At 40.7% G+C, this 17,998-nt stretch overlaps 1 protein-coding gene across 1 annotated transcript in view; it reads right to left on the reverse strand.

The window, feature by feature from the left end:
* Positions 1–17,998, reverse strand: part of LOC122554626 (xenotropic and polytropic retrovirus receptor 1 homolog) — a 301,561-nt gene that overhangs the window by 148,025 nt on the left and 135,538 nt on the right. The window contains exon 3 of the mRNA XM_043699948.1: positions 2,204–2,305. Coding sequence (XP_043555883.1) covers positions 2,204–2,305 — 102 coding nt within the window. The remainder of the gene's footprint in view (positions 1–2,203; positions 2,306–17,998) is intronic.

A 17,998-nucleotide genomic window follows, 5' to 3' on the forward strand; every position in this document is an offset into this window, starting at 1 on the left:
AAAAGAGACGTAAGGGGCAACTTTTTCATGCAGAGGGTCGTACGTGTATGGAATGAGCTTTCAGAGGATGTGGTGGAGGCTGGTACAATTGCAACATTTAAGAGGCATTTGGATGGGTATATGAATAGGAAGGGTTTGGAGGGATATGGGCCGGGTGCTGGCAGGTGGGACTAGTTTGGGTTGGGATATCTGGTCAGCATGGACAGGTTGGACTGAAGGGTCTGTTTCCATGCTGTACATCTCTATGATCCTAAATGTGTGTATTGCAATGTACGAAATGCAGGAATCAATTTACAATGTGATAATGGCAAGATAAGCAATTTGTTATATTAACTAAGCGATAAATATTGGTCAGGACATCTCGTCTAATTTCTCTACGAAGCCTGGGTTCAAGAACCACCTACACCAGAGGCGTGTATTAACATGTTACAGCAGATTGATTAGAAAATAAGCATTGTGTTAGAGGCTTCAATGGCACAGTGATATTGCCCGAACCTATTGGCCAAAAGAGCAGAGTTCAAGTCTCACCTCTTCCGCTGTCATGACATCACTGAACAGGGTGATTAGGAAATTATAAAATTGTGCCATGGGAGATCATAAGCTCACCCTGAAGATGCAGGTAAGATTTTGGTGTAACACCTCTTCAAAAATTACAACACTCCTTAGCACTTCACTGAAATAACAGACTAGATTTTTGTGTTCAAGTTTCTGGAGTGAGGGGTTGAGCAATATCTGGGAGAACAATATCTTGCAGGAATCATTAGTAATTAATATAGGACTACTAGCCACTGTGGTGTCCTACAGTTTTTACTGCTGGAACCATTGCCTTTTATTTAATTTATTCATGATCTTAATGTAGTTGTTGGGAATTCAGTGGACATAACTGCCGATGACACTATGATTTGTGTGAAAGTCAGGAGTGTAGATGATGTTTGGTAGTTTCACGTATCTAGGTGCATTACGACCAGCAAATTATGTTTGATTTACAGAAGTGCATTTGTTGTGCCTGTGGGCTGGGTAATATCTTCGTCCCTGCTGTTACTAGATTCTGAATGGACCTCTAAAATTTTAAATTTAATATTGATTTTGCTCTCTGCAGCCGTAACATCTCATTCTGTGCTCTGTTCTACTACCCTAATGCGCTTGGTATGAAATGATCTGCGTATACTGCACGCAAAACAAAACTTTTCATTGTACTTAAGTACGTATAACAGTAATAAATTAAATCAAATATCGAACATACATACACCTTTCTGGAAAAGCAATAAAAGGAGAGAAAGAAAGAGATCCAAGTTTTCTAATGCATAGCTTTCTAATATTCATGTGCAATGCCTCAAAGGAGGAGCAAATAGTGCATTAGACAATGGACTAAAGGACAAATCATCCAGCCTCAGTGAGAATATCACATCCAGTTTTGTTGTCCTTGTGTGGTTAGTGATTGAGACTTTGAATAGATGTAACTGTCTAATTTCACATTATTTTGAAAAACAGTTATGAGAATAGGTCAAAGAGCTGGGACTCTTCATTTCAGAGATCAGCAGACTTGGTGGTGAGCTGATGTTTCAAGGTATATAAGATGAAGAGCGGAATGTAGCATATTTGAGCAGTCAATTCCAATTGCCATAGTTTTTAAATGGATGGACATTGCATGGTTCTTTTCCAACAGAATGGTAGACCAATTAAACACGCTGTTGGCTTGTGCAGGGTGAATTCTATTGGTGCTAAGGGCACGATTTATATTAATTTGCAGAATTCTTGCTCTGACCTGAATCTGGCAGGAGTGGATATGACCTCATTCAAAAGTCAGTTTACTGAAAGGAATTATCAGGGTTAGGGTGATATCTGGACTAGCCTTGAGTACTTAGAGAGAAATTTCTCAGCTTTATCTCCAAAATTTGGTCTACATTTTTCTGGTTTCTTTGCATCACGCAGGAGATTAGAGAGTTTTGGGTGGGGTGTAGAAACCATATTATCTGATGCAAAATACATCACAATTGTGTGGAATAAGTTGGATGGGCTGGGTAATCTTTTCCTAACCATCACTGTTCATATGTCAATCATGCAAAATTCATGACAATCCTTCCTTCAAACGCACATTAGGGCAGATATGGAGAGAGGCACACTTATTCTTAACTTGCGCAGAAGATAGAACCATGAATAAAAGAGATTCCACCTTGACTTTACTTCCCTTGTCAAGTATTACCTGAATAGAATGTGTTGATTTTGGCAAGTTCCTTTTCACAACACTGGAAGAACTTCTCTTCAAACTTGGCAAAGTATCGCTTAACTGTATCTTGATCTGTGACTGTGAAAATAAAACAAACGTTTTTATTGATTTATTGATTTTCAAAACATATTTAGACATATTACAAATACAGGCCTGTAGGTTTTTCTCAGGTAAGTTGACTCTCACTGGCCAAGACAATGTGATTGGAGATATAAAACAACAATTACTTGTGATTTGAATTTCTCACATGCATTTCTACAATTTCTCTACTTGACACTAATCATTGAACTGCTTCATTTCCTATTGGGTAAAAACAACATTGTATCAGTATTTAAACTTTTCTCCCTAAACCACATTCTAACCAGTTGAAGTGAAAGCAATTCTACTTTTTCCTATAATAAACGCGTTAGTTACTATACAATGAATACGTAAACAAGCCCAGGACTTGTATATCAGAGATGCACAGCACAGAAACAGATCCTTCAGTCCAACTTGTCAATGCCAACTAGATATCCTAAACTAATCTGCCCTATTTGCCCACACTTGCCCCATGAAGAAAGGGATTAGGAGAGCTAACAGAGGGCATGAAAAATCTTTGGCGGGTAGGATCAAGGATAACCCCAAGGCCTTTTATGCGTATGTGAGAAACATGAGAATGACGAGAACGAGGGTAGGTCCGATCAAGGACAGTAGTGGGAGACTGTGTACTGAGTCGGAAGAGATAGGAGAGGTCTTCAATGAGTATTTTTCTTCAGTATTTACAAATGAGAGGGACCGTATTGTTGAAAAGGAGAGTATGAAACGGACTGGTAAGCTAGAGGAGATACTTGTTAGGAAGGAAGTTGTGTTGGGCATTTTGAACAACTTGAGGACAGACAAGTCCGCCCGGGCCTGACGGGATATATCCTAGGATTATGTGGGAAGCAAGAGAGGAAATCGCAGAGCCGTTGGCAATGATCTTTTCGTCTTCACTGTCAACGGGAGTGGTACCAGGGGACTGGAGAGTGGCGAATGTTGTGCCCCTGTTCAAAAAAGGGAACAGGGATAACCCCGGGAATTACAGGCCAATTAGTCTTACTTCGGTGGTAGGCAAAGTAATGGAAAGAGTACTGAGGGATAGGATTTATGAATATCTGGAAAGACACTGCTTGATTAGGGACAGCCAGCACAGATTTGTGAGGGGAAGGTCTTGCCTTACAAGTCTTATTGAATTCTTTGAGGAGGTGACCAAGTATGTGGAGGAGGGTAGAGCAGTGTCGTGTACATGGATTTTAGTAAGGCATTTGATAAGGTTCCCCATGGTAGGCTTATGCGAAAAGTCAGGAGGCATGGGATAGTGGGAAATTTGGCCAATTGGATAGAAAACTGGCTAGCTGGTCGAAGTCAGAGAGTGGTGGTAGATGGTAAATATTCAGCCTGGAGCCCAGTTACAAGTGGAGTTCCGCAGGGATCAGTTCTGGGTCCTCTGCTGTTTGTAATTTTTATTAATGACTTGGATGAGGGAGTCGAAGGGTGGGTCAGTAAATTTGCAGACGATACGAAAATTGGTGGAGTGGTAGATAGTGAGGAGGGCTGTTGTCGGCTGCAAAGGGATTTAGATATGGTGCAGAGCTGGGCTGAGGAGTGGCAGATGGAGTTCAACCCTGTCAAATGTGACGTTGTCCATTTTGGAAGGACAAATAAGAATGCGGAATACAGGGTTAACGGTAGGGTTCTTAGTAAGGTGGAGGAGCAGAGGGATCTTGGGGTCTATGTTCATAGCTCTTTGAAAGTTGCCACTCAGGTGGATAGAGCTTGTAAGAAGGCCTATGGTGTATTAGCGCTGATTAGCAGAGGGATTGAATTCAAGAGTCGTGAGGTGATGTTGCAGCTGTACAGGACCTTGGTAAGGCCACATTTGGAGTACTATGTGCAGTTCTGGTCGCCTCATTTTAGGAAAGATGTGGAGACTTTGGAGAGGGTCAGAAGAGACTTACCAGGATGTCGCCTGGAATGAAGAACAGGTCGTATGAGGATAGGTTGAGAGTGCTCGGCCTTTTCTCATTGGAACGGTGGAGGATGAGGGGTGACTTGATGGAGGTTTATAAGATGATCAGGGGAATAGATAGAGTAGACAGTCAGAAACTTTTTCCCAGGGTACAACAGTGTGTTACAAGGGGACATAAATTTAAGGTGAAGGGTGGAAGGTATAGGGGGGGGATGTCAGGGGTAGGTTCTTTACCCAGAGAGTGGTGGGGGCATGGAATGCGCTGCCTGTGGGAGTGGCAGAGTCAGAATCATTGGTGACCTTTAAGCGGCAATTGGATAGGTACATGGATGGGTGCTTAAGCTAGGACAAATGTTCGGCACATTATCGTGGGCCGAAGGGCCTGTTCTGTGCTGTATTGCTCTCTGTTCTATGCTCTATGTCCCTCTAAACCCTTCTGATTCATATACCCAGATGCTTTTTAAATGTTGTAACTGTATTAGTCTCCACCATTTCTTCTGGCAGCTCATTCCATACATGCACCACCTTCTCTGTGAAAAAACTGTCCCTTAGGTTCATTTTAAATTTTTCCCCTCTCACCCTAAACCTATCCCCTCTAGTTCTGGACTCCCAACCCCAGAGAACAGAACTTGTCTACTTACCCTATCCATACCCTCGTTATCTTTAAGCAGAGCACACATGACATAACATGTTCACTGCCCCGGTTTTCAACTTTCCCACAACTGGATGCATTCATTGCACATCTTCCCTGACCAACCAATTCATATTTTTAAAGACCTCTTGGTCTTCCTTTCTCTGAAGGGAAAAAGCTCTAACATGATACCGAATAAGCTGCCAGAGGAAACAGTGGAGGCAGGTACAATTCCAATATTTTAAAGGCTTCTGAATGGGTACATGAACAGAAAGGGTTTAGAGGGGTATGGGCCTCTGGGAAATGGGACTAGATCATTTTAGGACATCGGATCAGCGTGGACAAGTTGGACCGAAGGGTCTGTTTTCATGTTGTATAACTCTATGACTTTATGACTGTATGTACATGTTTTCCACATAGCTACCAATTCTCAGTTCTTCTTCACACTTGTTCTGACACTTCTATGTGATTTTTATATTCTGGATACCAGACCTGGACACAGTATTCTTAAGTAGAGCTTGACAAGTTTAACTTGAAATCTATACCACAAACAGAGATCATGGATTTATTAGCATTTTTGATTGCTTTGCTAGCCTACAATGGCACTTTAAATAATTTGTTCATCTGTATCACTTTGTATCCCAACCTGTTTTCCATAGTATTAATGATTGTACTATTTTAATATGCGTTGAACCTGTAATCTGAGAAACATTATGAATGAGAGTTCAAGGAAAAGCAATGTTTATCCCTTAATCAGCTATAAAGTTCTGATTTCAAATAAAAAAGGACGGGAATTGAAATGATTAGTTAATATGAAGTGCTGAAGCATTTTATATTTCTCCACATATTAAGAGTAGTATTTAAATATTGGTTAAGACAAGGCCTAACGTCGTTAAGGATTCCCAAGAGATAGTAACCATGCATGGTAGGCAGACATGTACCTACCTGTATTCTCTTTCAAACAGTGTTGCTCCTGTAGAAAATTTTACCCGTATTACAGTGTGCAATAAAGTAATTTGAAATATAAAGGCATCACAGCAAATTCTACATGAATTTGAGACTCTACCAGTAAATGCTGGTTAGAATACCAAGCTGAACAATCTTAGCAAGAGTGATGTAAATGGAAAATACATGGACCATCCTCCATTGAATGCACTTATCCTTAGCTAACCAAGCCTTAAAGGGATTTATTTTCCCTAATTTCTAGAATACCTGTTAGTGTTGACACATTGAATGAACATAAATCCAACAGATACCCAACACAATATCTACATTAGTGTTCAATTTTTATTTTATGTTCTAAGCAGAATCCAACTTCACTTTGTCAAATTGCCCATTGATTGGTCTTATCACAACAGCCTCAAGCATTTGCTTATCATGAGCATTTCCTCAAACAATATATCAACTATATATGGAGAACTGTGCACTAGCTATCTAAGTCAGTTAAGCTTCTTTACCAAGTGGTTAATTTAGAGATAAACTCTTCAGTAACTGAACAAAAGAAACTCATTTGTTTTTAAATTTTAGTAAATATGCCTGGCTAAGCAGTCACCTTTTTACCATGTGATCATATTCCTGCAAATTCAAGTGAGTGAAGGATGGTTTCTCACTTTTCCAATCCCCAAAGCGACACATTGTTCAAACAAAAGCATTATACATGGAAGTCCAGAACATTCAAAATCATTATTACACAAGGCCAACATTTCAGCTTGAAAGTGAATAGGAATCACATTTCCTTTAACAAATTTGCCAAGCCACAGGAATACAATGAATGGGGCTGAATATACAATCAGCATTCATTTACCACACTGCTGGAAGAGATTTATTAACTTTCTCAATATTAAGAGCTCACAGTATTTATATTATCTATATCTATTACTATATTATCTATTTCTATCTAAATAAAATATATATGCTAAAAACATCAATTGCAATTCTGAGAAACCACTTATTTTATCCTCATAGAATAGTTGCAAAGAATGTTGAATGCTCATCCGCGGAAAACAGTCTATCAAGTTGCAGAATACAACACGCCAGATTTTGTTTAATAAGCAAGCTGTTTTTTATGTGTAAATCCTTCAGTGAGTGACAAGAGACATCCATAAATTGTAAATCACTCCAGAAAGTTAAGACCATTATTGTTGTTTACCAGTCTTTAATAAACATCAGAAACAAACACTATCTGATCACATTGTAATTTGTGGGAATTTGCTGAGTGATTATTAGAACATAGAACAGTACAGCACAGAACAGGCCCTTCAGCCCACGATGTTGTGCCGGCCATTGATCCTCATGTGAGGTAAACCTAATGTATGAACCCTCAAATTTCTGTGACCATATGCATGTCCAGCAGTCTCTTAAGTATCCCCAATGACCTCGCTTCCACAACTGCTGCTGGCAACACATTCCACGCTCTCAACTCTGTGTGTAAAGAACCTGCCTCTGACATCCGCTCTATACTTTCCACCAAACAGCTTAAAACTATGACCCCTCGTGTTAACAATTTCTGCCCTGGGAAAAAGTCTCTGGCTATCAACTCTATCTATGCCTCTCATTATCTTGTACACCTCAATTAGGTCCCCTCTCTTCCTTCTTTTTCCAATGAAAACAGTCCGAGCTTAGTCAACCTCTCTTCGTAAGATAAGCCCTCCATTCCAGGCAGCATCCTGTTAAACCTCCTCTGAACCCTCTCCAAAGCAATCACATCTTTCCTATAATAGGGCAACCAGAACTGGACACAGTATTCCAAGTGCGGTCTAAATCCTGTCAATGTCCCGCTGCAGCCTACAACAGTCCTCTATACTGTCAACGACACCTCCAACCTTTGTGTCGTCTGCAAACTTGCTGACCCATCCTTCAATCCCCTCATCCAAGTCATTAATAAAATTTACAAAGAATAGAGGCCCAAGAACAGAGCCCTGTGGAACACCACTCACCACTGACTTCCAGGCAGAATACTTTCCTTCCACTACCACTCACTATCTTCTGTTAGCCAGCCAATTCTGTATCCAGACAGCTAAATTTCCCTGTATCCCATTCCTCCTGACCTTCTGAACGAGCCTACCATGGGGAACCTTATCAAATGCTTTGCTGAAGTCCATATACACCACATCCAACGCTCGACCCTCATCAACTTGTCTACTAACATCCTCAAAGAACTCAATAAGATTTGTGAGGCATGACCTGCCCTTCACAAAGCTATGCTGACTGCATTTAATCAAGCCATGCTCTTCCAGATGGTCATAAATCCCATCCCTCAGAATCTTTTCTAACACCTTGCAGACGACAGACGTGAGACTGACTGGTCTGTAATTGCCGGGGACTTCCATATTTCCTTTCTTGAAGAGAGGAATTACATTTGCCTCCCTCCAGTCCTCAGGTACGATTCTGGTGGAGAGCAAGGATGCAAAGATCTTCACAAGCGGCGAAGCAATCACATTTCTCACTTCCCAAAGCAGCCGAGGACAAATCTGGTCTGACCCTGGTGACTTGTCAATCTTAATGTTTGTCAAAATTTTCAGCACATCAGCTTGCTCAATCTCTATGTGTTCCAGCATGCTTACCTGCTCCTCAATGGTTTCATTCACTACAAGGTCCTTTTCTTCAGTAAAGACTGAAGCAAAAAACCTCCTCAGACTCTATACAGAAGTTCCCTATGCTATCCCTGATCGGCCCCACTCTTTCTTTGATCATTCTCTTATTCCTCACATACGTGTAAAATACCTTTGGATTCTCCCTAATCCTTCCTGCCAAGCCTTTTTCATGCCCCCTCCTGGCTCTCCCTCAGACCATTTTTGAGCTCCTTCCTCGCCTGCCTGTAATCCTTGCTTCCTCCACCTTACGTAAGCTGCCTTCTTTCTTTTGATGAGAAGCTCCTCCGCTCTCGTCATCCAAGGTTCCTTTATCTTACCCCTTCTTGCCTGTCTGAGAGGAACACATTTATGCATCACTCGCAACAACTGTTCCTTAAACAGTCTCCACATGTCTATAGTGCCCTTTCCATGGAACAATTGCTCCCAGTCCATGCTTCCCAACTCACGTCTGATAGCATCATAGTTTCCTTTTCCCCAATTAAATATCCTCCCATTGTGCCTGCTTCTCTCTTTCTCCATAGCTATGTAGAATGTGAGGCAGTTGTGGTCACCATCACCAAAATGCTCTCCCACCACAAGATTGGACACCTGCCCCGGCTCACTGCCGAGCACCAAATCCAAAATGGCCTCTCTCCTCGTCGGCTTGTCAATGTACTGAGTTAGGAAACCTTCCTGAACACACCTTACAAAAACAGCTCCTTCCAAACCATCTGCTCAAAGGAGGTTCCAATTAACATTGGGAAAGTTAAAGTCACCCATTATAACAACCCTACTACATTCACACTTTTCCAAAATCTGCTGACCTATGCTTTCTTCAATCTCCCTGCTGCTATTGGGAGGCCTGTAGTAAACCCCTAATGAGGTGACTGCTCCCTTACTATTCCTAATTTCCACCCATACTGACTCAGTAGGCAGACCTTCCTCGACAATGGCAACTTCTGTAGCTGTGATACCCTCTCTGATTAGCAGTGCTACACCCCCTCCTCTTTTTCCCCCTTCCCTATTCTTTTTAAATGTTCTAAACCCTGGAACATCCAGCAACCACTCCTGCCCCTGAGAAACCCACGTCTCTGTTATGGCCGCAACATCATAGCACCAGGTACTGATCCATGCTCTAAGCTAATCACTTTTATTCTTGATACTCCTTGCATTAAAGCAAACACACTTTAACCAATCCCTTGGTTCTTTCCCAGGAAATTCCTTCCCACTGGCTACGCTACCTCTTTCTATTGCCTCATCTCCATCAACTCTCACCACCGGTATATAGCTCAGGTTCCCACCCCCTGCCATACTAGTTTAAACGCTCCTGAACCACTCGAGCAAACCTTCCACCCAGGACATTGGTCCCTTTCCAGTTCAGATGCAACCTGTCCTTCTTGTACAGGTCCCACCTTCCCCAGAAGGCATCCCAATTATCTACATATCTGAAGCCCTCCCTCCTACAGCAGCTGCACAGCCACATGTTAAGCTGCGTCCACTCCCTGTTCCTCACCTCGCTATCTCGTGGCCCCTGGCTATCTCATTGGTGCCAACATGTAACACGATTTCTGGCTGTTCGCCCTCCCCTTTCAGAATCTTATACACCCCGGACGTCCCAGACCCTGGCGCCGGGGAGGCAACATACCTTCTGGGAATCCTGATCCTGACCACAAAATCTCCTGTCAATTCTCCTAACAATCAAGTCCCCTTGCACTAATGCTTTTCTATTCTGCCCCCTTCCCTTCAGGGCCACAGTGTCAGGCTCAGTGCCAGAGAACTGACCACTGTGGCTTTCCTCTGGTAGGTCATCCCCCCCCCAGCAGTATCCCCCCCAGAAACGATATACTTATTGCTGAGGGGAATGTCCACAGGGGATCTCTGCACTGTCTGTCTGTCCCCTTTCCTCCCCAGAGTGTAACCCATCTATCCTTATCCTGAGCCTCAGGAGTGACCAACTGCCGGTCACTCCTGCTGCATTTGACATGAAACAGTCATGGCATTTCAAAGATACTTCATTGGCTGTCGTAGAGTGTTTTCAGTCACCTTGTAGTTGTGAAAAGCACTATATGAATATATGAAGTCGGTCTTTTAACAGTACAAATACCTTTTTCAAAAAAGATTTTTGATCCTGCAATGTCACTCAACCTCTCAGAAAGGGAACCCAGAAAGGGAACACATGAAACTGAAGTTTATTTCTACAATACAGATTTTTGAAAACTACTTTTTCTTTTTTTTTTAATTGCAATGTCTTTCTCTTTTTGTACCTGATTTGATTCTAATTTATTTATTTCCTTCTCTGTCATGCCTGTTTTTTTCCAATGCTCAACCTCCTTAGTTAAGGAGATAAATTATTACCTCTTTAGTTTGTCAAGGTCCCAGTAACAAAGTCTCGCTGCACTATTATCAATTTATATTTTTAGCAACTTAGAGGGAAAATATTTCAGGTGAGGGGTAAAATTAAGCTCAAAGAGCATGCCATCAGATACCCTGACTCCTGCAAATTCTAGGCCAAATTGTACAATAAATCAGTCTAAATACTGGGTTGCTGCAGAGTGCCAGGGTTGCAGGGTAGAAAAATCAGTTAAGGTTAATGCTCCCCTCCAGGACCTTGAACACACAATCCAGATTAACACATTGAATGCTGCACTGTCATAAGCACAATTTTCTTTGGATAAAGCAGTCCTACAACTGGTACCAAACCAGATAATTGATTACTTAATCAATTTTCTGCTTCTGAATCTGTGTTTTCTTGCCACTCATTATGGTCCTTTCACTCCCTAACAAATATGATTATGCTTCAGAAAACAAATCATCACTTGTACAGAATATGTAGGTTCATAACATCGTGACAGGTATGGATAGAGCGAACAGCCAAGGTCTTTTCCTTGGGATAGGGGAGTCCAAAACTAGAGGGCATTGTTTTAAGGCACGAGGGGAAAGATTTAAAAGGAATTAAGGAACAACGTTTTCACACAGAGGATGGTGCGTGTATGGAATGAGCTGCCAGAGGAAATAGTGGAGCAGGTACAATTACAATATTTAAAAGGCATCTGAGTATATGAACAGGAAGGGTTTAGAGGGATATGGGCCAAATGCTAGCAAATGGGACTAGATTAATTTAGGTTATCTGGTTGGCATGGACGAGTTGGACCAAATGGTCTGTTTCCATGCTGTACATCTCTATAACTCTATAAAGAAGTTATTTTAATCAAGATCTTGGAACTGTGGTAAGACATTGTGAAATGCAACCATGATCTGTGTTAACTAATGCTACTACTAACAAGTCAGTAGTAAAGGTGCTCTAGGATACTATCAGAACTTCTGCAACTTTTATATTTTGTTGGTACCTGATGTAAAAATCTCATTTCACCAACAAATAGCACTGTTCAACAGATTTCTGCTCAAGGTTTGAGAGAAGATTTGTAGCTCGGGTGCTCATTGTTGTGGTTGTGTTCGCCGAGCTGGGAATTTGTGTTGCAGACGTTTCGTCCCCTGTCTAGGTGACATCCTCAGTGCTTGGGAGCCTCCTGTGAAGCGCTTCTGTGATGTTTCCTCCGGCATTTATAGTGATTTGAATCTGCTGCTTCCGGTTGTCAGTTCCAGCTGTCCGTTACAGTGGTCGGTATATTGGATCCAGATCGATGTGCTTATTGATTGAATCTGTGGATGAGTGCCATGCCTCTAGGAATGCTCTGCTGTAGGAGGGGCAATGGTAAATGGAGGCTTCATTGTACTAAAAGTTTCTCCCTGAGGCAGTATGCAAAGCACCTGTGTCTTTTAGTTACGCAGCAGCTGTTCTATTTATATTGCAGGTGAATTGCTTAGCAAAACTGATACACTGCACCTTTTATTTCCATTCAAAACTGGTCTCCAGTTCCTGTTTTCATGGTGAAAAATCTGCTTTTGAAAATGACTACCAACATTTTCAAACTTTCAAGACTGGATAAACAAACAAACTTCCTTCATATGGCTAAAAAATAATACCCAAGTGATCAGACAAGAAAAAACACTGGACCAAAGATGATGGGAAGTGGAATTACTAAAACAGTTACATTGTGTATTAAGGAAAGTCTTGATTGAAAGAGATGCAGGAGGAAAGATCTATGGAGGGAATTCCAAATCTCCACGCTTTCAGGTGGGTCATTTGCTTGTGATGATCTGTTTTGTGATTAAGTGATTTACTTTGTAGAAGGCAGAATCTGTTTTAAAAGTTGTAGAACTTTAAATATAGATATCTACACCTACTTGGGTACAAGGAATACAAAGTTAACATGCAAGTGCACCAAGCATTTAGAAAGGCAATTGGTGTGTTGGCCTTTATTGCATGCTGATTGAAGAACAAGAAGATGGAATTCTTGCTACAATTGCAATGGGGTATCATTGAGACTACTCCTAGTGTACTGGTCTCCATATCCACAGAAGAACATACTTATGCCGAGGCAAAAGTTTCACTGGATTGATTCCTGAAATGAGAAGGTTATCCTATGATGAGTGGCTCCGTAAATTGGACCTATACTCTCCAGAATTCAGAAGAATGAGAGATTATTTCATTGATGCATACAAGATTCTGATAGAGCTTGACAGAGATCTTGTTTCCTTGGCCTGGGGAATCTAGAATACAGGGGCAGAGTATAAGCAGTCAATCATAAATAGAACTGATGAGATACTTCTTCATTCAGAAGGTTGTGAATCTTTGAAGCTCTCTCTTCCAGAGGGTTGCTGATGCTCCATCACTGAGTTTATTTCAGATTATAACAGGCAACCTTTTGAACTCTCAGCGAATCAAGGGCATGAGGAGCAGATGGAATTGTGGAGATGAGGCAGAAGCCTTGACCATACAGAATGAAGAAATGGGATAAAGGGCCCGTATGCTCTAATTTTGTATGTGCCTACATTACTAAACAATACGTAAGGCACATTTCAGCTGAAATAAACAAAATCAAAAATAAAGTTTCAGAAACATCTTTTTATTCTGAAGACTTGGTACAGCTTGCCATTTTGAATTAAAAATCAGAGTAAAATACAACAATATTTAAACCACTTTAACACACTATTTCTACTGCATTAATTGGTTTCAGTGAAATCTTTACCAGACTAGGTTAGGCAATAGCTTCAGTCCCATTTACTCTTCTATTTCCCTAAGCAAATGCAATGCATGTTTACAATCAGCTGGTTAATTTTAAAGCTGATAAGCCTGTTGGAGAAATAGGAAATAGGCAGCTCATGTGATTATTAGGTTTTTCCTTGACAAATTTCTCACTCCTGTGAGAACACTTTAATAAGTGATTAGCAGAGTAGTAGGAGTGACATGGGTAAAGCTTCAATCCTGCTAAACATCTTTGAAATCTTATCACCAGCACACAGCGTAGCACTTGAAAGAGAAAAAACTAAACATGACTGAAGTGCACGTAAAAACACTGTTATCTGCTTAAAACAGTCGCACATTCAAGCACAGCTGGGTTTGTGCTCTAAATCACTGATTAACTCACAAATTAAAGTCAACTAAAACCAGTTCCCCAAATCCCAAGCATTTCAGGTAATAAATTTCACAGTAATAAAGTTTATGCACTTAACTGTCTTATGATCTGGGCTGATGGTAATACTGGACAAGAAAGAACCCAGAATGAAACCAGCTCAATAGATCATCTCCTCATTTTTTTCAATCAGCAACTGCAATGGTTAGTCATTGAAACATGAGACTGCAGATGTTCTTTAATTTAAGAACACAAGAACATTACACCAAAAAAAGCCAAAACCATAAAACAAAGTGATACTACAAAAGAAAGGCCCCAACACAAATAGCAAAACAAAATTTAAGCCTGTTTCCCAACATGATCCTTTTACACATACTCAATTCCAGAGAGACTTCACTCCAATTCCAAAGTTTTAGCTTTTTACTTAACTGATGCTCCCAGTCTTTCTTTTATCTCCCTTTAAGCCATGCAGACAATTTAACAATTTCATTCCCAGTCCGCTTACATTAACCTTTCACAATTCTGAAAGCCTAAAATTTTTTCAGTTCTAGTTAACTTGAAGATTCTCAATTAAAGTTTAGTGGCTTGTAAGCTTCACAATTCAAAATACTTATTAACTCAACTAAAACTCGATTTTCCTACTGGACAGAACTAAATCCTCCTACTAAAACTAAAAGAAAACTAAAACTTGTTTCTAAGCTAATGATGAACTGAGACCTTGAACCATCTTGTTCTCACATCGAAGCTCATGGCCCTGATGTATTTACTTGGTCATAAAGTCAACAGTTAAGCTTTCTATCTTTTAACACTACAGAGCACTTGACTGCAGTCACATGCTTTCTTGGGATCATCTGTATAGCTTAGTGGTGAACCCAAACAAGACTATTCAATATCTTGTAAAGGTGCAGCATACCACAAACTGTATAATCTGTGCAACTGTGCCATCTTCAGATTTTATTTCCTACAGTCAATTGTATTACAGTTGTGACATTTTTTCATGAAATTGAATATTTATGCTGAGGATTGATTTGATTTTGTATTCCACATAATTAACAGATAAGGAAAAACAAATTTACAGCGAGAAAAATAGATCTATTGCTTTTGAACTAGAGCAATACAGAAAATCTGAGACTCAACATATCAAAATGTCCATTTATAACCAAGAACAGCTTCTGCTTTATTGATACAAACACACAGTTGTGACAATTTTGACTTCTCAGATGTCAGCGAGTGAAAAACTTCAAAAGAAGTCAATCAGCCAACAAGTGGCTCATAGCCATTTCAAATGCTTTTTGAATGTCTTCTTAGATGCAGTTTTGATGGTCGTATAATGCAAAAGATAACACAAGACAAGGTGGCACATTCACATCGCAGACTGAGGATGCCAAAGAATAGGCAACAGAAAGAGAGAAGGCATAGTAACCCCCTCGTCTTGGCAACAGGAATGAGGATTACAAACAAGTCAAATGAATGATTTTTCTCAATTTTTGTTGTTGGTGGCCCAGTTTACTCCTACTAATATTCAGAAGCAGGAAGAATGTGGCATTCACTGGTATTGTGAAGACTGTAGCATTGTAATATATCAATAAAGAATCCTTTTAAATGAAAAACATTTACTAAACAGTAGCATTTTATATCTCAATGTGCTGGCTCGGAAGTTAGGCAATTCAAGTATTTCAAACAACTATATTAGGACAACACAAAAAGGCTTTCCTTTATTTTAGTAGTTGTAGAGTATACCTTTCGGAAACTAAAGGCTCTCATTAGGGAGGGATAACTAGTAGTGGGTTAACCTGAGGGTTACCACTTCATAAGTGAGGGGAAAGGTTGAGAAGCAGGACCTTCATGGCAACCTCAGCCAGTGCAGGAATTGAAGCCACGCTGTTTGTATCACTGTACATTACAAACTAGCCATTCAGGAGAAAGTGAGGACTGCAGATGCTGGAGATCAGAGCTGAAAATGTGTTGCTGGAAAAGCGCAGCAGGTCAGGCAGCATCCAAGGAGCAGGAGAATCGACGTTTCGGGCATGAGCCCTTCTTCAGGAATGAGGAAGTGTCCAAGCAGGCTAAGATAAAAGGTAGGGAGGAGGGACTTGGGGGAGGGGCATTGCAAATGCGATAGGTGGAAGGAGATTAAGGTGAGGGTGATAGGCCGGAGTGGGGGTGGAGGCAGAGGCGGAGAGGTCAGGAAGAAGATTGCAGGTTAGGAAGGTGGTGCTGAGTTCAAGGGTTGGGACTGAGCCAAGGTGGGGGGAGGGGAAATGAGGAAACTGGAGAGGAGATGACCTGGGGTGTGCAGTGAGAGAGGGACTCACTGAAATCCTTGTAGAGGGAGGAAGAGAGCTTCTTTAAGGAAGGCTTCCTTGTAAGAGGAATCACAGTAGGTTAAAATCAACGAGGAGAAAGTGAGGACTGCAGATGCTGGAGATCAGAGCTGAAAATGTGTTGCTGGAAAAGTGCAGCAGGTCAGGCAGCATCCAAGGAGCAGGAGAATCGACGTTTCGGGCATGGGCCCTCCTTCAGATATGAGGAAAGTGTGCCAAGCAGGCTAAGATAAAAGGTAGGGAGGAGGGACTTCGGGGAGGGGTGTTGGAAATGCGATAGGTGGAAGGAGGTTAAGGTGAGGGTGATAGGCCATTCAGCCAACTAAGCTAACTGGCCCCATTTTATAAACTAATGAATAGAGATTGTCCAAAATCAGATCTGCACCTCCAAACACAAGTACTCGATAAAACTACTTCTGAATAATGGCCTTTTAAATCTTCTGCACAACTCTTATGCTTACAATCAAAATTCAAGAACTGAAACTCATGACGGAATCAACAGCAGCTGTTAAAACGTGTGGAAGAAATCTAAATATACCATTTTTGAAGTGATGTTTGACAATAATTACGTCGCTCTACTTATAAGACTCTACATGCAAAATGCTTATTTACAGGATTTAAGAAAGCCATAATAAAACAGAATTCCATGAATATACATCCTTCCAAGATTATTGGTAATTGAGCCTACAAATATTTCATAACTCTTTTTGTCACCCGAGTGAAAGAGATGTCTTCAGAGCTTTGATGATAAAATGTAACTTCCTGCACCTCAACAAGCTTTTACACACTTTATGCTCACACAGCACTGAAACATTATTTTAGCTAAGTTAGATATATTAGTGTCAAATAATATCATGGACTATACGCACGTTAGTGCATTGGTCATTTCACATCCTGAACAAAATGTCTTCTTTAAATCAGTCATTCTATAACTTGGTTCTTGGCCTATGGTGCAGTCAGCGTCAGTGCATCATTACAAGATATTGAATAGTCTTGTTTGGGTACACCGCTAAGCCATACAGATTAGAAGGTCCTGGTGTTTGAATCTCAAGATGAGCAGAATTTGTTGATCTCAATTGAGGTTGAGCAAGGGAGCAGAAAAATCAGCTCGATTTTTCTATTTGATATCTAGGCCTCCCCGATACTAAGTATTTGGTGAGGATGGAACCAGGCCTTTGTGAAGCTCTTCATCATTAAACTGCCTCAATATGAGAGAACGACCAATTAGGAAAGGGCAACAACTGACTGAAGCCTAATAAACTTTTCAGGTGAACATTAAACTAATGGTTTGCTTTTCCCAATTTCCTTGGTATTATTCAATGACCAGGGAGTTGTAGTTAAATTACCAAAAAAGCATATACTAACTGCAGATTCATCTGATTATTGCTTGAGGAACTTGCTGGTAAAGAATGCCTACTGTAGATCATAACAGTTCTTGCCAAATTGTCACATTGCAATCTTACAAATAATGCACCGAAATCCTCATTGATGCTATTTTTATCTCAAGATCCAGCTATTCCAACACACCCCTGGTAGACTTCTCTAAATCTACCCCCACAAACTTGGGGCCATTCAATATGCTGCAAATTGTAAACCATTCTGATATAATGAAGCCGAATAATGGGCTGAGAACCTTTATTGGTATATCATACGACAAGATGACACATACAATTTGGTTTTATTTTCACCATTTCTATAAATAATTTGGATGTGAACATACAAGGCATGGTCCATAAATTCACAGAAGACACCAAAATTGGAGATGCAGTGGACAGCAAAAAAG

The sequence above is a fragment of the Chiloscyllium plagiosum genome, chromosome 11 (assembly GCF_004010195.1).
Source record: "Chiloscyllium plagiosum isolate BGI_BamShark_2017 chromosome 11, ASM401019v2, whole genome shotgun sequence".
In the NCBI taxonomy this organism is placed as follows: Eukaryota; Metazoa; Chordata; class Chondrichthyes; order Orectolobiformes; family Hemiscylliidae; genus Chiloscyllium; species Chiloscyllium plagiosum.